At 42.0% G+C, this 23,761-nt stretch overlaps 1 protein-coding gene across 3 annotated transcripts in view; it reads right to left on the bottom strand.

The window, feature by feature from the left end:
* Positions 1–23,761, bottom strand: part of COL17A1 (collagen type XVII alpha 1 chain) — a 41,250-nt gene that overhangs the window by 14,111 nt on the left and 3,378 nt on the right. For 2 of the 3 annotated variants that reach the window (XM_023929811.2, XM_086899407.1), the window contains exons 2-36: positions 22,549–22,614; positions 21,803–21,847; positions 20,859–20,954; positions 18,772–18,909; positions 18,370–18,417; positions 17,421–17,456; positions 15,761–15,808; positions 15,294–15,437; positions 13,944–14,087; positions 13,157–13,228; positions 12,668–12,751; positions 12,264–12,329; positions 10,847–11,008; positions 10,387–10,476; positions 10,203–10,247; positions 9,466–9,615; positions 8,799–9,014; positions 8,467–8,505; positions 7,507–7,533; positions 6,995–7,021; positions 6,439–6,501; positions 6,160–6,264; positions 5,585–5,647; positions 5,162–5,197; positions 4,965–5,018; positions 4,527–4,562; positions 4,292–4,327; positions 3,854–3,916; positions 3,456–3,491; positions 3,035–3,106; positions 2,659–2,685; positions 1,936–1,971; positions 1,361–1,396; positions 1,057–1,137; positions 352–387 (exon numbers count right to left, since the gene is read on the bottom strand). In XM_023929811.2, coding sequence (XP_023785579.2) covers positions 352–387; positions 1,057–1,137; positions 1,361–1,396; positions 1,936–1,971; positions 2,659–2,685; positions 3,035–3,106; positions 3,456–3,491; positions 3,854–3,916; positions 4,292–4,327; positions 4,527–4,562; positions 4,965–5,018; positions 5,162–5,197; positions 5,585–5,647; positions 6,160–6,264; positions 6,439–6,501; positions 6,995–7,021; positions 7,507–7,533; positions 8,467–8,505; positions 8,799–9,014; positions 9,466–9,615; positions 10,203–10,247; positions 10,387–10,476; positions 10,847–11,008; positions 12,264–12,329; positions 12,668–12,751; positions 13,157–13,228; positions 13,944–14,087; positions 15,294–15,437; positions 15,761–15,808; positions 17,421–17,456; positions 18,370–18,417; positions 18,772–18,909; positions 20,859–20,954; positions 21,803–21,847; positions 22,549–22,603 — 2,512 coding nt within the window. In that variant the 5' untranslated portion in view covers positions 22,604–22,614. The remainder of the gene's footprint in view (positions 1–351; positions 388–1,056; positions 1,138–1,360; positions 1,397–1,935; positions 1,972–2,658; positions 2,686–3,034; positions 3,107–3,455; positions 3,492–3,853; positions 3,917–4,291; positions 4,328–4,526; positions 4,563–4,964; positions 5,019–5,161; positions 5,198–5,584; positions 5,648–6,159; positions 6,265–6,438; positions 6,502–6,994; positions 7,022–7,506; positions 7,534–8,466; positions 8,506–8,798; positions 9,015–9,465; positions 9,616–10,202; positions 10,248–10,386; positions 10,477–10,846; positions 11,009–12,263; positions 12,330–12,667; positions 12,752–13,156; positions 13,229–13,943; positions 14,088–15,293; positions 15,438–15,760; positions 15,809–17,420; positions 17,457–18,369; positions 18,418–18,771; positions 18,910–20,858; positions 20,955–21,802; positions 21,848–22,548; positions 22,615–23,761) is intronic. The other variant, XM_023929812.2, reaches the window with a different exon arrangement.

Genomic DNA, 23,761 nt, shown 5'->3' with positions numbered 1-23,761 from the left:
TGGGCTATATCCTTCTATCACAGAAAGGCAACTGCACTTCAGAAGTGTCTTAGAAATACCGGCCTTCAGGAAAAATAGCATATGAATAAATAGACATTTGCAGCATCCACATTGCACTGTCTCATATCACCCTCTTACCACCCTCCTTCTTCCCCAGGGAAAACAAAAAATTATAAAAATTCTTTACAAGATTAATTAAGCCAAATAATGCAACAAAATTAACTGAAAGGAAGAAATCTGCAAACAAAAGGGAGAGGGAATGTGCCAAGGGCTTAGAGAATTAGAAACAAAGTAAAACTAATGAAGTCCTTTCTCTTAAGAAGTATAATCAAAGCTGAAGGAAAATGGTACCTTGCTGTCCAGGAAGACCAGCTGGTCCAACAGGACCTAGTTTCAAAGGAAAAAAACCACAGATTTCATTAGATTTTATTGGTTGTGTTTTACAATAGCAGAAAAGAATTAATAGGACTTTTGTAAGAACTGAGACTATAAAAAAAATTTCTACACAACTAAATGGAATTGCTATGGGGTCTGAATTCATCAATGCCCCACGTATTACTTGAATTTCCATTTCCTGGCAATTAAAATGCTTGATGCCTCTTGCACTGGGGAAATAACCAGAATGCCACTGACCACAACAGAAGAGGAATGCAAAAGGCCTAACCCTCCTTTCACATTCCATACTGCAAACTGAGACTGACTCTGCCAAACCAGCTCCAGGACTAGCTCCAGGCACAGAAGTATCTGAAGAAGAATCAGGGCTCAGGAACTCTGCTGCCTGACACCAGCATGCTGGAGGGCAGTGTCCGACTGGAACAGAGGAGTCTGAGGACTGAGCTCATGCACAGCCAGTGTATGTGCGTGTGAGAAAGATTTACAGAAGTTTGAGTTCTGCTGCCTTGAGCTCAAAGCTGATTAGGAAAACAAGCACTTCCTAATTTCAGCAACAGTGGTGGGAAAGGGATTAGACACAAGCCTGCCTTCCTGAGCAGTGAAAGAGCTTGATTCTAGTCCCTGGATTTGACCTATCACTACTTTGTAGTCATCAGTACTCACCTGGAACACCTGGGGGACCAGTGGGGCCAGGTGGGCCTGGGGGACCTGGTGGGCCTGGCAGACTAATAGTTGATGAACCCTCTAAAAAACAAACACATAGATTTGCATGCAGACACTTATAGTCACACATCCAGTGAATGTGTACAAATCTATGCTTAAGGAATCCCACATCTAAGGCATATATATGGCATATATAGTCCCCCAACACAGGAAGCCCCAGTACAGGTCTGAATTGAGGAGCCACAAAAAAACCGAGTGAAAATCCTCCTGAATCAGAAGTGTGACTCCTCACAGCATTACATACCTGCACTTATGACTTTTCCTGGAGCTCCAGGTTCTCCTAGGAAAACAAAGGTACAGAAGTTGAGCTTCTTTTTAGGGGGGCAGGTAAGAGCTATAATAAGCTCAATAACATTGTACTATTAAGCATGTAGTTTCTGTTCTTTCTTCCCTTGATCTCTTGTCTGAGAAGTCACAGCACTAGAAGGTCAGGGGAGAAACAAGAGAGCTGTGCTAATCCAGAGATGCCCTCTGATCAGCTTTCTAAGCACTACATCTGCCAGCATAGGCAACAGCCTGGATTTATCCGAAGCAGGCACACAGCTTCCACTGCACTCACCAGGCATCTTGCTCAGGGCAGAACTGGGCTTCAAAGGTTTGCTCAGAGAAGAGCTGTCATGCCAAGTCCCTCAGCAGATGCCCTCATTGCCCTCTGTGTACACTCAGGGAAGCTTTGGCTACCGTGCTTCTCAAAACTTCCCTTCCCAAAGCCACTAGATGCCACTGTTGATCCAGGGACTGGTCAGTGGAGCAGCTTAATCCTTGCTAAAATGGTATCTTTAGAGAGAAAATTAGCATCAGGGAAGAAGCAAAACTCACCTTTAGCTCCTGGTCGGCCGGGGTTGCCTGGAAGCCCTGATGTGATGTAGACAAAAAATTTAAAATGGTAAGTGCAAATATTGTTTGCTGTATGTTTTTCAGGTACCCCAGATGTTTCACTTGTGGGTTTGCAGAAGGTGCTCCCTACTCAAGACCCCAGCTTTCAGCCTCTATAAGCAGGTCCCTGAGGACTTTATAAGCAAGAGGAGGAACAGACTGAGCTAGTAGTGCCCCTGAGCTTCACTGGTCCCACTGCTCCCTGGATGATGACACTGCTTCATAGACTTACCTGTAGCTTCTGCTAGATATGGGTACCTGTCCTGAGGCTCCTGAATGAATTCCCTGATGAACTGATGGGCTGTCCCCCCCAACCACCTCTGCTCACAGATGTCACATCCTCTGTTCCATCTCTATTGCTACAGACTCTCTTCTGTTTCTGCTGCTGATTAGAAGGACTTTCAGTGATGAACAGGGAACTGAAATGTTACATTTTGTAAATGTTATGTTATGTTATGTTAGGCCAAAATTTAAACACTCAAAAGCCCTTCATTGCTCAAAAATTACATATCTTGCACAAAACCTGTCTCAAAAGCCAAGGAGATGCAGAAACCTTGGGATATCCCTTTGGAAGTCCTGACCACCACAGAGGGAAAACTACAAGGGTTTTTTGAGCCCATATCAAAGTGTATCATTGGTAAATTGGAGTATGGTAGAAAAGCCTACCTGGTGGTCCTTGGAGTCCTGTAAGACCTGTTAGAAAAAGATGAAAACTCTTAAGATATCTGAAAAATTTCATGGAGGAAAAGGACAGACAGGGAGAAAAATATTACATTTATGTGAAATTATAGCACACAATTCACAAGTGGTGGAAACCAACTTAGCAACTGGTATGTAAATCAGCTCACAGCAGCTGATGTTTACACAGTGGGCAGTTTTGGGATCATAAAGGGTCTAGATTCTCTGTGTATTTTCCTTTCATCATCACCTTAAGAATACAGAGATTCTCTGCAGACCTAAATTCAAATTAAGACTGGAAATTGACAAATATATCTGTGTTCCAGACTGAGCAAAAGCATTTTGGTTCTCTATATGCTTTTACCTGGCTCTCCAGCATCTCCAGTGGGTCCTGGAGGGCCTCTGGCACCTGGCATTCCCATAAGGCCTGGTTCACCTAGGGATATAATCACCATTAACAAGACAGAAGTCACTGACACAATCTACCAATCCATTCAAGCTTGGCTGTCTTGCAGCACTTTCTACCTATTGTATTCTCACAGCCAAGTGGCCACCTCCAGCATCAGTGTCTGGGAGGAGAATATCAGTGACAAAAGAGTTCTGTAGAGAGGTAACGCTGTCACAAGTTTATAGCCTGCTCCAATTTATGTCTCAGTTCCATGTTTACAGGTTGACTCTACAGTTCTGAGACAGAACTTCTGCCATCGTTCTCCCACCCCTTTTACAAATCAACCTCCTGCCAAATCAGAAAGTACCTGCACTTCTGCCTCAAAGGAAGCCCTTACCTTTTTCACCTGGCTGTCCATCACGACCAGCTTGTCCTGTCCAAAGAAAGAGATTGTCAGGGATATCTGAATACTGATTTGTCAGTACCACAGTTATCCTGTCTTCCTCCAAAGTGGAGCACAGCCCTAAACCTAAGAATGGCTTTTCATCACATTGCATCTGAAAGAAACCTTGGGTGCAGCTATTGAAGATCCAGGAAACATTCATTCAAAACTCAACTGTAGGGAATTTAGTCTGAGTGTACAGACTAATCACAGGTGTCTAAAGGAAAGACCTAGGGTAACAACAAGCATGATTCCACTCCCATATTTGTTTCTTTGTCTGTGCTCACAGAAACACAATCTGGGACACAGTGACATTGTCTCACATAGAAATACAGTTGCTTTCTGGTACCCACCCACAGGTCCTTTAGCCCCTGGCTCTCCTGGAGGTCCAGGTATTCCTCTTGAGCCTTGTTCACCTGTAGCAAAATAGTATGAAAATGAATCAAACAACTCTTGGACAATTCTGTCAGCAATATTTGCTGCTTTGCAACAGAAAAACACCATTGACAGGATGTTCAGGCCTCATGATTCACAGCTGTCTCCAGGCATTAGAAATGCTCAAGTGACATGAATACAGGGCATGTGGGAGAGGATTTTCCTAAAGCTAAACACAAAGATTGTTACCAAAATTACTGGAATCAAGAATGGGATCTATTTGTTTATAATTTTGATTCAAAAATAAAACTCCTATAAGCAGTAACATCATTATAATGCTTCAGAAAGCTAACTGGGATTGGCTGGGCTATACTTTCATTAGGTTGGATGTTACTCCAGTACTTTAATCCACTGACCTGTCATTCCACGAGAACCCTTCTCACCCTGATCACCTGTGGTACAAAAAAGGGAGGCATTCTGTGATACTGCTTCATTGTAAAATGTTTCCATCAGAAAAAATAAAGTCTGTTTTCTGACAACAGCACTGAAGAAAAAGCCAAAGATGGATAAGTGTAAACCCTATAGACAGTATCCATACCTAAAGAAATCTAAAGAAAATAACCACAAAAGATACCTAAGTGGTCAACATACCTTTGGGTCCAGGGGGTCCACTGGCTCCTTTTTCGCCTGAAACATATATAGATGATTGAACATAAGGAATAAGGATAGGGGAATAATAAGGAATATGGATGGGGAAAGGCATTTAATGCATCAAGAAAAATCATAATGGAAATATGGATTCTGTGTTACCAGACAAACTCAAACTGGAAATTCTTTTCCTTTAACACAGCTCCATCCACCCAACTGTTTTTCCTCTCTTAGACTTACATCTATGTCTCCTGCATTTCTCAGTGTTTTCTAGCAATCACTGACTAATTTTTGTTTGCCTTCCTTTTCTTCAGTCTTATGCTTTTCTTTGCTCATAGAATCAATATATGACATGGTCAGACCAAGCCTGCTGCTCAGAGCAGTGCTAGAAAAGCACCTCAGCTAGTGCTGCTTTAATTGCCAGGGGGAAGAGGAAATTACCTTTAGCACCTGGAAGTCCTGCTTCACCTCTAAATCCTTGTAGGCCAGGAGGTCCTGCAGAAAAATGAGATGGGGGGCTTTTCATTCATTCCACTCATCACAATGCATCACTGAAGCAGAAACACTATGAGAAGCTGTCACTCTCTTTTTGTTCTGCTCAGTCTCTAGATGCCACAGCAAAGGAATGCAGCACTCACCTGGAGGGCCTTGTGGGCCTGGAGAACCCATAAGACCTGTAAGGAACATGGATTTTCTTTTAGTAACACTTCAATTAGAAAATTAAAAAATTGCTTTCAGTTTGCCCAACAGCATCCACAACCCAGCAAGTGTTCAGTGGATTGGAATTTCCCCAGTCACTAGAAGAAATTGCATTACTGGCATACTCAAAGCCAGGACAACAAATTTAGAGAACTTAGTTCTTGTGACATTGAGAAAATGTTTTCCACTTAAGTAAAGAGACCCAAGTTGTCTATCTCAGCTGAAATGCTGGGATCTGTGCTTCAGACCATTAGTTCACTTTTCTGATTACTGCAGAGCAACACAAGTGAAACAGGACAGCTGGGGTGCTCATTTACTCCTAACCTCTCTGCCAGGTGCTCTCTCTCCATCTTCATATTTACCTTTTAGGCCAGCAGAACCTGGGGGTCCAGGTGGCCCTGGCGGACCTGGCTCACCAACAGGACCTGCAAAATAAGAGCATGAATAGACAGGGTAGAATACAGCTGTGATCCCATTTTCCCATTATCTCATCTTTCCATTATCCCATCCACAGTTATTCCTTCTCTGGCAAGTGTCATAATAATCTGCTCATCAGTTCAAGACACACATATAGATATGCATTGTCCAAGAAAAGAATATGAGCTCACTGGGCTTTAGCAAGATGAATACCCCAGCTTTGATGATCTGGATAAAACGGAAGAAGATAATCTTGACAGTAAAGTGCTTTTGGTTCTGTCAGACTCAAACTTGACTGTAAGATCTGGGAAACCAAAGCAATCCTTGTTTACTCATTTTAAGTCTGGCAAAAAAAAAATCCTTTATGCCACACTAATCTGGGCTGAGAAATGTCTAGATATGAAATCTGGACTTGAATAGTGAAATCAAACTTTATCATGGAGGTGTTTTATTAATCAGGACCAAACTCTTGCTTTTATCCATCTCTGTTTTATATGACAACAAGAGACTTGGCTCTTACCTCTGTCTCCTTTTGCTCCAAATCCAGGTGGTCCTGGCTCCCCTCGAGGCCCTGGTATTCCTTCTCTACCTCTTTGTCCCATGGGACCTTCCATGCCAGGCTCACCTACAGGAAACAAATGCCTTGTACAACCAGGTGTCTGTGGGAGGTAGGCCTTGGGCAAAAGGATCCATGCCCGGCTCCACTGCAGAAGGCAATGATCACACCAGCCAGGTGTCTGTATGCCCATGCCACATGTCAGCCAATTGTGAAAGATTCACAGCACTGACAGATGCTCACCCATGCTTCCCTTCTGTCCTTTTGGTCCTTCTGGTCCTGCATGCCCAATTGGACCAGGAATGCCTGGAAAGAAAACACAGTAAGCATTTAGAGCTCTTGACTATGTACCATATAAAAGAATAACAAGCAACTTAGGGGAACCTCAAACCTGCAGAGATTAATTCTATGGGATAAAGAATTAATATATTACTCATAAGGTGGGTACTTCTCCTTAGAAGAACACAATACATATAAAAGCACAAGAAAGCTGAACCAAGTATTTATGCAGCTGTAGGACTCTTTCAGTGGTACAATGGAATCTTTACAATGCCAAATTCAACATATTCAACTAAGAGGAAGTCTGGCCAAGGCTTTGCTTGTGACCAAGTCTGAGCTGTGTCTGTAGCTCAGCACCAAGGTATTAATCAAGCGACTTAGTCTATGCTAAATATTAACTCTTTAGAGAGCCACCTTGAGCTAAGCTCAAGGAATTTTGCAAGGAAGTGCTACATTTGTTCTTGCCCACAGTAATGTAAGCAAATGTCCTTCGTCAAAGAGTGATTGAACTATAGCTCACCTGGGACACCAGGAAGTCCTCGGTCACCTGTAGACAGAAACAAAGAGAGTCAGTGAGGAATAAGTATTCTCTTTTTGTCACTTTGGATAACCCTCACCCTCATAAAAATAAGTTTATGTTCCTGGAATATTTACAATATTTACAAGTTCTAGTGTCTCCAGCAATTGTTACCCTTGTATTTATGCAAATAATTGAATCATTTACACCATGCAAAACCCTCTGAGCACTGAAGCACCCTGTGATTAAACCAGGTAGAGCCTGGCTTCAAGAGTAACTTTCATCCAGGAGAAAGGAGCTTCTAGATTCAAAGTGAGATCTATCACCTCCTATGCTATGACCTCTAAAATTTTCTTTGACCAGAAAATGAGAGAAAAGCCCCACGCTTCACAACAATATCTGTACTAACAGATAACTAGCATCAGCTTCTCCAAATTCTGGAGTAACAAAAAAACGCTTGCTGCCCAGGCCCTACAACAGGCTGCCAATCTACCTGAGAAAGCAGGTTTTCTCACCTTTAGGACCTTGTATTCCCATGTCACCTGAGAAAAGTGGAAAAAAAAAATTGAATCAAGAGACATCCTATGATTACTCATTCATTTTGTCTTCTAGTTGCTTTCCCACCTTTAATGAAATATGAAGGAGTTGCAGCCAAATAGGACACTTCACACTTGAACAGTACAGGATCAGATCAAATTTGGCCTTTCACATTGGCACAATGAAGGATTGGGCCTGCTGTATTGTTCTGTGTGGGATCAGGGTCCCTACAGTTAACATGACAAACTGGCAGAAGCAGGACAGTGATTGTCCCCCTGAACTCAGCACTGGTGAGGCTGCACCTTGAGCACTGTGTCCAGCTCTGGCCCCTCATTACAAGAAGGTCTTGAGGTACTGGAGTGAGTTCAGAGAAGGGCAACAGAGCTGGTGATGGGTCTGGAACACAAGCCCTGTGAGGAGTGACTGAGGGAGCTGGGGGTGTTTAGCCTGGAACAAAGACTAAGGGGGGACCTTATTGCTCTCTACACCTGCCCAAAAGGAGGGTAGCGAGCTGGGGGTGAGCCACTTCTCCCAAGTAACAAGCAATAGGACAAGAAGAAATGGCCTCAAGCTGCACCAGGAAGGTTTAGACTGGATATTGGGAAAAATTTCTGCACCAAAAAGGTTACAAGGAATTAGAACAGGCTGCCCAGGGAAAGAGGTTAAGTCACTGTCTCTGGAGTTATTGAAAAGACACATAGATGTGGCCCTTAGGGAGGTGGTTTAGTGATGGACATGGCAGTGTTACATTTATGGTTGGACTCCATGATCTTCAAGGTGTTTTCCAACCTAAACAATTTTGATTCTTTTTGTTCAAGTAAAAACCCCCTTCATCTTTCTCACTGCAAATTTCCCCTTTAAGCAACAACCACCCCAAAATTATGCATTGCCAGAGCCAAGGAACTGGACAGGGGAAGAAAAGGACTATATGGCTGTACCTTTCTCACCACGTTCTCCTCTCTCCCCTCGGAAGTAGCCTGTAACAGGAAGGGGCTGTTAGAGTGCACTATACAATAGAGTAGTTACTCATTTCAAGAACAAGGACTCATCTATTTGGATTTGAGGCTACAAGCAGAATAGTATGGTTTTGTGAGTTTCCTCAGTAAATCTGTTTTTGCAAATACATGAAATTTCTAAAGATGGGAGAATGTTGGCTCCTCTGTTGTTAATCTCTTTTCATCATGTGCTAAACAGAAGTAAATAACCTTTCCCTTGCTAACAAAAGTAGCGTGAGAAATTAGGTATGGGTCTGTTTTATGACTCTGCTCACCTCGTTCTATTTCCTTATTCAGTCTGCTCTTCACCATCAACCAGACTGACTCTTCATTTTCATATGGGAAGGTGGAGGAGAGTGAGTTACCGTGAAGAAAGTCTACTCTTGAAACATCCTTTTCTATTTTTGAATTCCCTTGGTTAAATGCCAGGAGACCACCATTAATTTTTTCCAGGTCTTCCACACGAGATTTCAGCTTTCTCACTTCTTCAGCTGGAGGGTTAAAGGAAAATGCTAGGAAACATGCTGCCAGATATACATGCCTGAAATATCTCCTGCTACCACAGGAACATGGCAACACTGTGTCACAGAGCTATGGCCACTGAGTTTTGCAGAATTCTTTGTATCCTTTTTTTTTTTTTTCCCCTAGCAGGGATATCTGGAATTTAAATGACAACTTTAGAATCTGTCAGTCTCAGAGCAGTAGACCTCAGATCTCAAGAGCTTTCCTATCCTACTCACCCCAAGACTATATAACTTCTCAACAAAGATTGTATTCATTATCCATTCTTTCTGTCCATTTGTAATATCTCAGTGGCAAGTCACCACATCAAGCTGAATGCTTTCCTCAGTTCTCTGGCTTGGTATCTCTGGTGCTTGTTCCCAGCTTAAACTCTCTGTCCTTCTCGACCATTCAACATTTTTTTCCCCATTTATTTCTTACCCAGAGCAATGAGTCCAAAAAGCAATCCAAGGAGAAACAACCAGGCTAGAAGCAAACCCAGGAGCCATTTCCACCAGCTACAGCAGGAACCACAGGGACACCAGGATGGTGTTGATCCAACTGCACCTCCTGCATCACCACTTCGTATTTCTGGAGGACGGAAGGAGCAATCTCCCAGTTAATGAAGAGTTCCTTGACTTCAGAGTTACGAATCTCTTACAATAAGGACATCAAGGTCTGATCCATTATACAAAAGGCTATGGAAAAAAATCTTTATGCCACTCTGTGCACATGGTGAGTGTAATTCTAGTCCCTGTGGAAGCTGGGAGCAGTATATTCAAAGGGAATTCAAACAGCGGACAAAAACGCTCAGTGCATTTTAAAATAACTGGAAAACACGATCACTTAGAGGTAAATTTTTTGTACAGACCTGAGACATAAATGACAGCAATAGCCAACATAGTCTGTCCGCGCCATCTCTTCCCCATAAATCTGTCCCAGTAGCAGGATACAGCTGGACTGCCATCTATCTGATTTTCTCTAGTCATAAAAAAATACCCCAACTGTCCATTCATCTACAGTCAAATCACCAGTACCAATTTCTCTGGTAACCTCATGAACATTCTTTCCCTCCGATTCACTGCTCAGAGATCACTCATGTCCCTCAAGAACAATTGCTTTTTTGTATATTGTTCTTTGGTGCTTCTTCCAATGAAAGTCTGAGTTGCATCACTTACCTGCATAAGTTTCCTTGTCCCTTTTTGGCATGGATTTCAGCCCTCCTGTTATAACAACAGTAAAAGAGGTTTTACCATTCTTTCTGTTCATGACATAATTTAGAGTGTGGGCTTGAAAGGGAAAGGTAGTAATGGAGGCAGAAGGAGAAAGTTCTGTTGCATTTCTGCAGGAACAAATTCTTACCATTTGCATCTGATTTTAGGCCAGTATCTGTAGCATAAGAGGAGGAAAATCCCTGCTTCTCTTTCTTCAAGGTGTCTTCTACAAAAGATCCTGAACAGGAACCAAATATAATTAGAAACACTGCATCAGAAGTTAAACCAGGGCTATCAATTCTTTCATTGGTAAAAGGCGTATTTTTCTTGGGAAGACACAATAGCTCTGCCTGTCTCAACCAGATCTAGTTTTGTTTCTCTCAAAGCTCCTGAGCTTTGTGAAATATCCCAAGACATACTCTGGAGCTTCAAATGCAAAAACCAGACTCAGGTTTTAGCTGGCATGGTTAAAAGCTGTCTGCCTGTCAGAGGTTCTCTCTCATATGATGTACAAGCCAGGTATAGTGGCCTAAATGCTGAACTTCCCTTATGATTAGTCTTCATTTCTCTGCCCTCAGAATAACCACGTCCTGAAAAAGGGACATTACCTCCATTAAGCCCAGTGTTAGAAGCATTAAAGACTTTGCCAGTGTCCTTTGACATGACCAAGAGCTCCATCTCCTTTGCTGGTGCCTTCTCCTTCTCCAGCAGCAGGAACTTGCAGTCTTTGCGCAGAACATCATCTCCCTGGGAGCTCAAAACAGTTCCTCCTGGAATATTTGTAAAAGATGGTAAAGAGGATATAAGTGTGGGCCATTGAGTCCATAACTACAAGCCACATCAGTTTTGTTTATAAAAACAGTTGGTCACATTGTGATTGGGGTTGCCACTACAGTAAGAGCCCTCTAAGAGACATACTGGTTGCTAAAGGTAACAGGAGAGCTGTGCATGTCATTAGGTCTCTTTGGAGATGTGCATTTCACTAGCAGGGGAGCCCCTGCTGCCAGAAATGGAGAACATCTGGAATTCAATCATATGTAGAATTGATTTGCTCAATGAGCTCTTTGCTCCTCAAACACATTTCCTGCGGAGTCGGAGAAACTCAGTATGAGAGAGATATTCAGGGGTCAGCAGAGCCAGCACAGCTCAAGCTGAGGAGCCCATCAAGCACTGCCAAGTTACTCTGTCAAGCACAAAGCACTCCATATCCTGGGAGTCAGGCAGGGTTAGGAGACACTGAACTTCAGATTACTGAGGTTTGGCACAGGCCAAACAAGGTTCAAAACCATCACTGTGGTCACTCTTATCCCACTAGGCATTATGAAGTATGTCTGGAATGGTGTACAAACATGAATTTGCACACTGACACAATACTGAAAATCAAAATAAACAGAATGGTATTATTCCATTACTCTAGCAGAACCTGGAGTAAACCTTTATGAGAAATGTTATCATAACTTCTGTGGTCTTTATATCTATTTTTAAGCCTCATTTTTGGGAGTCCTTGGATTACAAGGTAAACTGGAAAACTTAAAAAAAACCCTGTTATTTATAACTGTTAGAGTTGCAGAAAAGATCTGGAAAAGATGAATCCTAACTGTTCAAGGACAAAGGGCTTCTCTCATTAAAAGTACATAATCTGATCATGTGTAAGTCAATTCCTTCAATTTTGAATAGTTGAAGCTGGTACAACTGAAAAATTATTTTTAGGAGCAACCTTGCAAATGTTTTGGCTTCAGATGAAGTACAGTTTCACACGTGCACTCTTCTATCCAGCCTTCTGACTGCTGAGCAGAAATAGCTCAGAATTAAACAATCCAAACTATTACAGAGATCTGAATCAGACCAGTTCATTTGCTCATTCTTAGATTCTGACCTCTTTCTTTCAAGAAAGGTACTGGTAGGAGACTTGGCTAGTGACAAGTTATGCACCTGAGTGTCACTCAGCTATGCTGAATCTCAAACTAATTTTTATGATACACCTGTACAAAGCCATGCCTAAACACCTGTGAATGACGCACTCACCTGCTGAAGCAGACACACCAGTACTTGCCATGGTGTTGCTCTGAGAAGTGTTCTTTATCCCATATGCTGCAAAGAAGATATTCAACAATGACAGAGATGAAGGATAACAAGGGATCTACACACACCAAAGCATTTAAAAAATCTTTTCTCATTCAGTGTTCCTAGGACAACTCAAACAACCAAGCGTTTCCCCAGCAAGCAAATCTCTAGTGCATCAGCACTGGAAGCTGATCCTGCACATGCAAAGCAGAGGAAATATTCCTCAATATCCCTTCATACCACACTGTGCCACAGAAGAAGATGGTGCTGAGGGGGCCTCTGTCAAGATGAACTTTCTAGTCACTACAGAAAAGATGGGAGAAGGAAGCACACATTGGTGACGCTCACACTTTCTCTAGGCTTACTTTGTTGCTGACCTGTAGAGGCTGCTGTAGCATTCTGGGTTGCAGAAGAAGAGCTTGGAGACAGGTTGTTTTGGACTCCAAATACTGCAAAGAAAAGCATTGCAAAGAGGGTTATAGGAGTCCTACAGTGCAGGTGGCATTCTGGCTAAAACCCAAGCAAAACCAGTGATGTAAAAATAATGACCTCTCCCAACAAATTTCACCAGCTTTCTGGAGGCACCACAGGCCTCACAAAATATTTTGTAACTTAGTTCACTTTGCTGTGTTGTCGTTGCTGGTCCAGAACAATAAGGGTGACCATTTTAAAACATTATCTTAAGTTACACTGCGAGGCCACTCTCGCTGCATGGACATTTCTGCAGGTGGGGAAAAGAGCTGCTGGCACTCAGATGAGGAATAGGAGAGAAACTAGTATATAGGTATTATTTCACTGTACTTGTCTGCCAGAAATGTGGTGGTGTCAAAGTGTGAAGGGAAGAAAAATCTGACCTGTAGAGGAAGAGCTCAGGCCTGCATTCAGAGTATGATTGCTGGGGGCCAGGTTATTTGGAACACCAAAAACTGCAAAAAGAGGAAGTGAAATGTTATTACTTCTCTCAAATCATAAATCTGACACCCAAAGGTCAGTGGCACAGTCACAGAAATTTAGAGTCAGCTTGGAAAGCAACTAATGATAATGCACAATAATTGCACAGAGGAAAAATCTTGAAAATTGTGACAACAAAACATCCTACCTCAGACAAGATGAGATCATGTGACAGTGAGAGAAAGTAAAGCTTTTAGTAGTATGCCATCATAAAGCTTCTTGTGTTTTTTCTCTGTAACTGGGGAATGCAGAATCCCTGGCATTTAGAAATCGGCCTCACCAGGTGTAAGAACACAAAATCCTTACTTACAACATTTTTAGTATATGAGCCATTCAATTCTTTAGTATATTGAGCATTCTTATCTTATTGTAAGATAATCAAATATTAATTTGAGTCTAAATTATTTCTTATAGGGAATGTGAGCTTGACCTCATTGATAAAGATGTCATCAAAATTTAGTGACAGTCAGAGAGTCAGGGCAATAAATCCTCACAAAGAAGGATTTTCAGATACAATCAGTGTAGAAGCAGAAGGCACCAAATTACAGAAAACCAGATAAAATTCAAGTATATCCTTTGTCATTTTGATTCTTCCATCATTTTAGCTTGTGCTGTGCAAAAAAAAACCAGTTTTTGACCCAATTTCAGGATAGGTCCATCCTTCAAACCTGGGCAATCCAGGGAGCATACCTGATCCTGTAGAGTGAGACATGGCATTGATCAAGGAAGAGCTGTTATGGTATCCACCAAGGGAAGACCCAGCAGGCAGAGTGGAAGACCACATGTATGAAGGGAGGGCAGTATTCAGTATGGTTGTGTCATATGTCCCCGACACTGTAAAAAGCCAAGCAGACAGAAGCGGTTTTCAATGAGGCCAGGTTTGTGACTTAGCATGCACTGCAGGTTTATAGGGCAAACAACTTACATTTCAATTACGCTTGTAGAGTTGATGCAATGACTCCAGGTTAGCATGGCATAACTGGCCTCAAATGTCAGCTGATTACAGCCCACACAAATTTTAACCAATGGAATAAAAACTGACCTGATAGCATGATCATTCACAAAACACCTTGAAGAGATTTCATTGCTCACAGATGTTATGGTACCAGAATAAACCACCCCAGTCTGCCATTCCATTAATACATCACCCTGGGCCATGGGATATATGGCTTTTGCTTCCATATATGTCTCTGATAGGTTCCCTAGTGTATTGGACTAAAATTCTGTTTTAGACAGGATCAGAGCTCTGAGTAAGACAGAAGATATTGTTCTTAGATACTGGTGGAAGACAATGGAGTCAATGTCAATACCACTTCCTCAAGCCCTGTTGTGAAGTGTATAAATAACTAAAAAAGGTTGTAGTATTTTAAGTACCACTTCAGTTATAGAATCACAGAATGGTTTGGGATAAAAGGGACCTCAAAGATCATCTAACTCCAACCTCCTGCCATATGCAGGGACACCTTCCACTAGACCAAGTTGCTGAAAGTCTCATCCATCCTGGCCTGGAACACTTCCAGGGATGGGGCATCCACAAGTTCTCTGGGCAACCTGTGCCAGTGTCTCACCATTCTCAAAGTAAAGAATTTCTTCCTAACATCTGATCTCAGCTTGTTCTCTTACAGTTTGAAGTCATTCCTCCTTGTCATGTCATATAGTTCCCAATGAGTTATTATCAAATGGTATGGCTAATAAATCACTCACTGAAATGTTGTCTTCAGTCCTATCTCTATCTCACTTGGAGATAAGACATCAAATCAGTCTCAGACACATTTGCTTAGAGCTCTTATCTCTGCTGGAAATACCTCTGAATAAAAGCTGGTGGCAAGGACTAGTTTTGTTTTTTTTAAATTAGACTAGTCACTAGAAAGATACTCAAGATGTCTCTTGTTACGACAACACCCGGATTTTCTTTCAGCATTCTGACCCTTTTTCTGTATAGGGAAACCATGTATTCTTATCTGGATGTTTTTAGCAACTGAGTACTTTTTATGGCAAATGCTGTTTGGAGTGACTGTAACATTGCTAAAGGCCAAGTACCTGACTGAGAGCTCTCAGTGACCACCTTCGTCTCCACCACAGCCTTTTTCGGTATTGGGAGTGTACTGGATGGTGACCGAGTAGGACTGCAGCTGGTAGATCGACTTCCTTTCAGCAAACGTTTCACATCATCCAACTCTGTCCCTAGCAGGAAAAGCAAGCAACTAGAGTCACCCAAAAGACAATGTTTCATTGATCTGTAATCTTACCCTGGATCTAAATCATTCAGTGGAATTTATCTGCATGTCTATGAAGTTGTTACTTTCTGGGGGTGCCACTTAATGACGAAGTTCCAGAGGATGTTTCTGGGACTAAGTACATTTTACATCTTTGCATGAGCACCACCTAACCCACAGCATGCTTCCCTGTCCAGAAAAGGGACTCAAATTAATGTTCTTAACAGGAAAAGACATAACCCTAGCAGCAACACCCTTTATCATATCCCTTATACCCCTGGAATAACTTACATCTGCCAGAGGGAGATGCGCTCTGCAGTCGGACTCGTATTTCACTCTCTGGGAAGATAAAAAGCAGATCATGAATATGGAGAGAGATTAATTTGTGCCCTTGGCTGGGAATGACTCTTTAGGCTGAAGTGAATTCCTTCCCCCTTGCTGTCTATGTTCCACCTTGCTGTCTTGCTTCTTAATCTGAGCAGTACTCACGGCCCATGTGAATCGACTGCAAATGGGCTTGGATGACTTTTTGTTTTGGGGTCACATTTTGTTACTTTAAATTCCAGGGAATTATATTTCACTCATTGATGTCATCTGCTAAAGTTAATAATGCTGCTACTGTCAGATATACACAAGGTCAAATTCAGCAGTCCTCAATCACACTGGTATTTCCACTCATCACAAATATTTTTATTGTCCTTCTGAACAAAAAAATTAGAGAGCCAAAATAAGTTTACTAAATACACAAATTCCCTACTACTTCTTGGGTAAAACTGACATATCTTCAATGGCCTGTATGATTCAGTCTTCATGATTCAGAAGTTACTAAGTGCTGACTTCTGTTTTGGCTCACTGAATGTAACCAGTCCAGTTTTCAGCCAACATTCTCACCAGGTACTCAATGCTATTACCTTAGTTTTACTGGACCTTTACTGTCCAGCACAAGAAACTACAAAGTTAATGTGATTTGGCTGGGGTAAGCCCTTAAACTTGCTTCCCACAAGCAAAGTGGCCAACCAGAATATGTGATACATGCTCCTCATAATGAAATCTGACAGTGCATGCACTAGAAAAGAAATACTATCTTGGCTTTCATGTGGAGAAGATGATGGATTGGAATTATTTTCTGAAGTAAAATGAGAAGCTGGACCTGATTCTCTGGTGTCTGCTTTATTATGCATGGCCTAGCTCTGCTGGGAGCTCAGGTATGTAGTGTGCTAGAGGAGACTGTGATGACCTGAAGCAGAATAATTGGGAATGTGACACTCTCCAGAAGGACTGTGCAAGACCATGGTGTGATTTATACCCACTTCTAAAATTAACTTGAATAAAGTGACATTACGGTTTCCTCTTCAAGCAACTCAAAACAGATACTACATTATTTTAGACCAAGATAATCCTTCTTTCCCCAACAGTGTTAATAAATTATTAGAAGAGCTGAATGATTTAAACAATGCAGAACTTTACAGTGAGCTGGCTATACAGACCACAGTAAGTCTGCAATTTCCTCACCATCTCTTTACTACCAGCATGAGATTATTTCAGGGTATGGCTTCATGGTTTGCAAGACAGATCACCGTAGGAGAAGCATGAATGCAATTACTGTAAATGTGTCAGAGGCTGGACACAGAGCATGGATAGACTAAGGTTATGATAGTGAACAGACAAGATGGAAGACTATGTCCTGTGCCCTCAGACAGCCAGGTTTCCAAGCAGATCTTCCTTCCCAACAGAGTCTGAACTACCATGACCTTCCCTAAGGTCAATTTTTACACCAAGCTTGTTTAAACAACTGCTTACAGATTCATGGTTCACATCTGAAGTGGCCACGTACCTCATCTGACTGCTCTACACATAAACTGGTGGATTCCAGCTAAACAGGCCTATTTAACACACCTGAATTATGCTGAACTGAAAAAAAAGAGGCTTTTCAAAGAATAGCATCACTCACCTCGACTTTGGCTTCTCCCTCTTGTAGAGGCAGATGCTGTGAAAAGCAATGAAAGAAAAGCCATATTAGTCTTTACTGCCTGTGATACCTCTGAAAATCAGCACACTGATCTCGCTCAGGGTGCTTATATTTAGACAGTAACTTTTCTTGGAGCACTGCTGGAAGAATTGAACAATTAAGAGTTTTTACAAGGCCTCTTTAGACCACAAGGTATCTTAAAGAATCAGCAGCACCTTTACCCTTTCTGGACCAGATATTGTTTCTTTTTATACAGAGAAATGCTGTTTGTAGATGGTGATTCCCATTTCAAATGGCCACAAGGAAGTTAGGAGGCCGGTTGACCCCACTGACCAATGCTGGATCTTGCAAAACCCTGCCTCCTCTATGAGCCAAAAGGTGACCTGATCATAATGTTTCACTATCTTCACTGACTAAAATCAACAGCTCAGAGTTTGGATGGGGCAAGCCAGTATCTGCTGACAATGTTCACTGTCAATATATCACTTGATAGCCACTTCATTTTTCCATATATATATTTGATGAAGTCTAAAAATGAGCTACTGGAAAAGGATATCCAGCAATGACTGAAAATCCTAACAGTCTGGACTTTCTTGTTTGCAGCTGTTCTCCCAGCTATTCTGGAAGGGTGAAGGGAATGCTATGAAGTATCCCATGTCTGTCTTCTCCTGTCCATGTCCTATATCATACAGGAAGCATCACAAAAGCAGCTGAGAGTAGCAGATATACAGCATGCACTCTCTGTTTGAATATGATCAGCTAGAGACCTGACTTTCAGCTGTTAATGTAAGTCCCAAATAACTGCATGATGGCCCAATACAGAGGTAGCATAGGTAGAGCAGGACACAGCAATGTGCAAAAAGCCATTATGATCATCAACTCACATGACCTTGCCATAATGTTCAGAGGAAGAGCTCTAAAAAGGACATACCAAAATCTTTTCTGGGAACCTCAGGAGAAGAGTTGGCACTGGAGCTCCCTGCAAAGAATAGTAAGGTGTTCATTAATACTTTGCAGAAGATCATTAAAAGCTTTCAAAACATGTCTCCCTGGCAACTGTTTAATCTCAGTGGGTAGCAACCATTTCCATTTAAAAAAAAGAGCTATTCAAGTTTCACATGAAAGAGCTGCCAATGTCTTTCAACAAATATATGCTACAAGTCCTTTTAGGAATGAGCATTATGCTTAGGATAAATAAGACTTAATGATTAAATTGTGTCCCTGATGGCTTAATTCCTAGGGAAACCACAATGGGATCGGGGACAATTCTGCACTAATGTGACCTCAGAGAGCACTGCATATTGCCTCCCTTCCATGGCATGTTCTGTGATACCTTCATATGTTGCATGGCGGTTGACATAGGTTTTTCTTTCAAATGTTGAGCCAGGTGATTTGGTGAGAGTAGAACTGGGAGACTGGGCTTGTCTGTAGCTGGAGGATGATGATGTTGAATTCAATCTACCACTTCCACCTAAAGATAAAACAAAATGCCCTCAGCAATGGAAGAGCAACCCTGGCAGTACACTCTGGATGCCCTAAGCGCTTTACGTTACCATCCTCTCAGCTGGACAAATTTGCATTGGTGTTTCACAACTAGAGATGGACAAGAACAATATCAGGGTCTAAATCTGAGGGTCCTCAGCATTCATGGCTGAGAGAAGTATGGGTTATCGTTGTTGTTTCAAAACAAATCTTGTCAATAATATGTATGAAACCAAGTTCTGGCCTAGCGTAATAGTGAACCATCTCCCTTGAGCAGGAACAAATCTAGCTCTGGATGATGCTAACTTTTGGTTAGGCTATAGATTCACTTGTAAACTCAAGTGTTATGTGACATAGGCTACAAAAACCAGGAGATTGTTAAACCAAACTCAAAGTGCTAAAGGATGTAGTTTATGAGATAATGGAAAGCAGAGATGAGTCCACTTTCCCATGAAGCAGCCATCCACACTCCCACTTAGTCCATTTTCTGGAGAAGTGATTGGGATGTGCATGAGGCCCAAGACAGCCTGGAGGTTATTAGTAGCTGTTACATGTAGACAGAAGAAACAATTTGCCTCCAAATTCACATCAGTGCTGTGGAGGAGGAACTGAGCGGCCATAATGAGTGTGTTCATACTCTTGCACAAAATCTAATGCTGGAGAGTATGATCAGGGTGCAGCAAAAAGGGAGCTCTGTGATAAACTACAACCTAGCTATGTTGACCAGCAGGATCAAACTGGATATTGTTTAACCATCCCTACAAAAAGTGTGTCCTTTTGGACTCAACAGTGTTTTTGTGCCACCTTCCACTCTAAAAGGACCTGTTTTGTTCTGTTCTTATTTTGTAACTTTCCCATTAAATTCAGCAGAAAGAACTACTGTGAAAAGTAGGCCTCTGTTAGAGGCATTCTGTAAGAAAGTGGGAAAGACTACAGAATGCTCTGTGAAACTGCAAGAATACAGTATCTCTGAAGTTCAAGTTCTTTCTCTTCTTCCACATACTGAAAAGAAATCAAAGGAAGATGGTAATCCTGCATGGTCCTCTGAGTCTGGGTTCAGTTCTCACACTGGTGCTAGTCCAGACAGTAAGACCAACATGAGCACCGGAGTTACTTCACATGTGCCCTGAGGCAAAGTGATTCCACACTGGCCTTTAACTGGCATGCAGGTGCCCGTCAGATCTCTTTGGTATAGCTAACTCTCCCCTTGAGCTTCCAAAGTGCACTTCACTCCCTTTGGTGTGTCAGCTCCCTTGCAGCACACAGAACATTTTCCAGAAGGAGAGTTATACAGTCAGTCCCCCTGGGGACAGAGAAGTGTGCCAGGTACCTGGCTAGGAAGCTTAGTCTTTAGAAGCCTTTGCTATGACAATCTAACAGCTGGGCAAAGAATGCTGTTAGAGAAAAATCCTGGTTTTATGGAGTAGGCAGCACACACTGATTTTAGCACGTCCAGAAAATCTGTCAAAATGTTCAAACTGCTAAAGCCATGGACACACAAACATAAGAAAACATTTTCTAGGAATTTCTTTAATAATATTCTACCCTCAGCAAGATCAACAAAAAGATTAATCAAAACTGTCTTTAGAACAAAAATAGTCAGAAAGACTGTGATTTTGAAAAACTGAAATCAGGGAAATTCAGTTTCTGAATGACTTCTTAAAAACAGTAGGAATGACATTTTTTGTTGTTGTTCTCCTGAAATTAAATTTTCCCTGTGGAAAACGGGACTTTTGCCATTTACTCATCCATTTTCAAACCCAGCTTTAAGGAAGGAATATCTTTGCTCTGTATATGTATTTGCCACTTCTACTTTCATAATAAATCCTGTTTTCCTTGCCCTTGGCTCACCCTACCTCCCTGCCTTCAATCTCTCCTCAGCCCATTTCTTCTCCCTTTGCTCTCTGTTTCCCATGGGGCAATGCTTTAATTCCTTACTTGAGGTCACATAGCTTCCATGGCTGTACGACCGCTTTTCCACTCCACTCCCTCCAGTGTGGGATGATGTTTTGAGCCCACTGCTGCTTCCTCCTTCTGAAAGAGATAAGCACAAAATGAGACATTGTCTCCAGGCAGGAGATAGGAAGAGCAAGGACACTGCAAGAGAAGGCAGGAGGGACCCAAAGTTGTCCACACACTCAATTACAAGTACAGCTTCGTATCTGGTGAGAGATCAGAGGTGCAGAGAAGTGTCTTGGCAGAGCCAGCAAGCATTCACACTCTACAGCCAGCAGGTTTGTAATCAAGTTTTGCTTCATACACGGACTGAAGGATACTCCTGTTAGTCCTTATCATAAATGAGATGATAATGCAATTCCTTGCCAACTCAGCTGCAGAAAACTAATCAAGGATATGGTGAGATAAAGAGTGTGGAGGATTATTTCCTATTTGGAGCTTGTACTTCTCTGCAGAGGTAGAAAAGACCTGTGACCTCTGATATTACTGAAAAGATTCACTCACTGTTCCCAACTGGGTAAGATGACAGGGAAATAATACATTGCAGTATTATTCCACAACCCCAGCACTGGAACCTGTAGACCCATCACTTTTGATCCTTGTTCCCAACAGACAATCACCAATGGAGATCCTATATCTGGACTTAAATCTTTGTAGAGTCTGGTCTTCTAGTCTTAGTAGAGTATGTGGCTTTGTTTCTGACAATATCCACACAGATCCCCAGATACTACTCCTCTCCAGTTACAAGTATTTTGGGAGAAAGAAAGGCATTTCTGAAAATTGCTTTCTTTTGGGTACAGATCTTTATGCACTGAGACCTGCTGCACCCAGGGATTTATGGACATAATGGAAATCATGTAGCCAAATAAATAGCATGGAGAGGCACAGAACAAGCAGAAGAAATGCAATGACTGAGAATTACTTACTGGGTGGCAAGGATGTCAGTCTTGTGGTTACAGTCTCTGTAATAACTGAGGGAAGAAAAGGGTGCAGAATTAATGGCATGTTAATACAGTCAGACTGGATCACTGTTTTACCTATTCTCCATGCAAAAGCATGACTAGTTCAAAGAAGATTTACTCATTTAAATAGAAGTCCCTTAAGACCACACTGCCTGAGGCTGTAATTATAGGCTCATTATCACACAATGCTGTGTTTCTTTGCAGGTTTTTCTAGCTCTGAATAAGAACATTACTGCCATGATTTTTTTTTTTTTTCTGTACAAGATCCCTGTAAAATTTCTGGGCACTTCTGAACCACAGCCATTGCTGTAACAACAAAGCCCATGGTCAAATCCCTTAGCAACTTCCTACTAGTTAATTCTCATAAGGTCAGTAGAAAATTAACCTGTCTTACACAAAGCCACTAGACAATTTCTAGGCTACCCAGGGCATTGATACCAGAGGTAGGAGCAGGATCCCAATGTCTGCACTACTGGTTAGAAATGCTACCACAGGGTAATCATCTGGTTAAACAATAAGATCATGATATCCACCTCTAAATGTCTGATCATGGCCCATTCTATTCCTTATTCTGACTTCAACACAGAGACCAGGGCCAGGAGCAGAATTTAGTTCTGGGCCTCTGGTCAGCATTTATTCCCTTACAGAAATGGCCATTCACTTCTGGGATTTTTGGAGTGTGCAATAAAAATTAAAAATCTCTGCCTTACGTCTTTCAGTAACTTCTGATCCATCTTGCCTCGTTTTCTTTGTTATAGAATCCATATCATTGCCACCTGCAAGGAGAACAGAGGGACTGCACTCAGAGCTCTGTGAAGAGTAAGAAATGACAAGAGCTCCCAACACGCCCACCACTTTGCTTTGGATGAGGACTAGAATGCCTGGAAGATGTCCGTGCCAGGGAGTTTACAGAGCCCACCCAGAGCCATATGAATACTACTGATGGACTGCCATCTACAACACTGGATGCTGCACAAGGCAGCAGAGCTGAAACACCAGGAGGGGCTGAAAAGCCAGCTGGTGAGATAGAGGCAGTTGAAGCAAATCCACTCAGTGGTGGAGTTTAGACCTGAATTTATATCCAAACTACACTACATCATGGTCTCCAGCTGTGCCCCTATAAAGGTTTGATGAAAACCAGTGGATCCAAACACCACTCCCACACATCTGCTCTGTGCAGGACTCAACAGCACAGGATTAACTATGCAGGCAAAGCTGCAGGAGTAAGCTACATGCACCCCACCAGCACTGCCAGAAAAACCTCAGCAGATATACTGCTGCTCTGCTAATAGTAATAGTACATTCTCAGGGCTCACTCATGCTAAAGCCACTGGAGGTACCTTTGAACTAGCTATCTTTGGCAGCATAGAACTTAAGGTAGGAAGTGCTTTATCTTGCTTTACAAGCAGAGCAGCAACAGTTTGGAGACCCTGTCTGTGGCTTTGGAATCTGATCTACTTTAATGCCAGCTCAGGTCAGTCTACACATGTTTCTGTGAATGCTGTGTACACTCTTTTTCATTACTTGGATCCCTCTCTAGTCAAAAGTATAATCTCTACCAGAGGTATTACTCTCTGGCAAGGCAGGAATACCACAAAAAACATGATTATGGAAAAGAGACATCAGCTAGAAGAGAAAACACTTCTCAGTGTTCAGTCAGAAGTTGTTCAGTCAGAAGGTACCACACAATTGCTCACTCCTAGTCTTGCTAAGATAACATTTCATCTTGTGCAGCTACAGACAATGAGAAGGAAGAGATTTTAATTTACACACAAGCTCACCATAGGCCAAAATTCTTCACTGGATTTGAAGTCTCCTCCTCAAAACCAAAGGCCCAGCTGTACCAAAACCAACACATTAAAATGCTGAGGCTAAGAAAAGCTTTGCAGAAAATTCATTCCAAGTTTTAAAGCCCAGCTTGAT

This window comes from Cyanistes caeruleus, chromosome 8 (assembly GCF_971803275.1).
Source record: "Cyanistes caeruleus chromosome 8, bCyaCae1.hap1.1, whole genome shotgun sequence".
Lineage (NCBI taxonomy): Eukaryota > Metazoa > Chordata > Aves > Passeriformes > Paridae > Cyanistes > Cyanistes caeruleus.
Note: the sequence above shows the minus strand (reverse complement) of the source record. Positions and strands in the feature narration are given on the sequence as shown.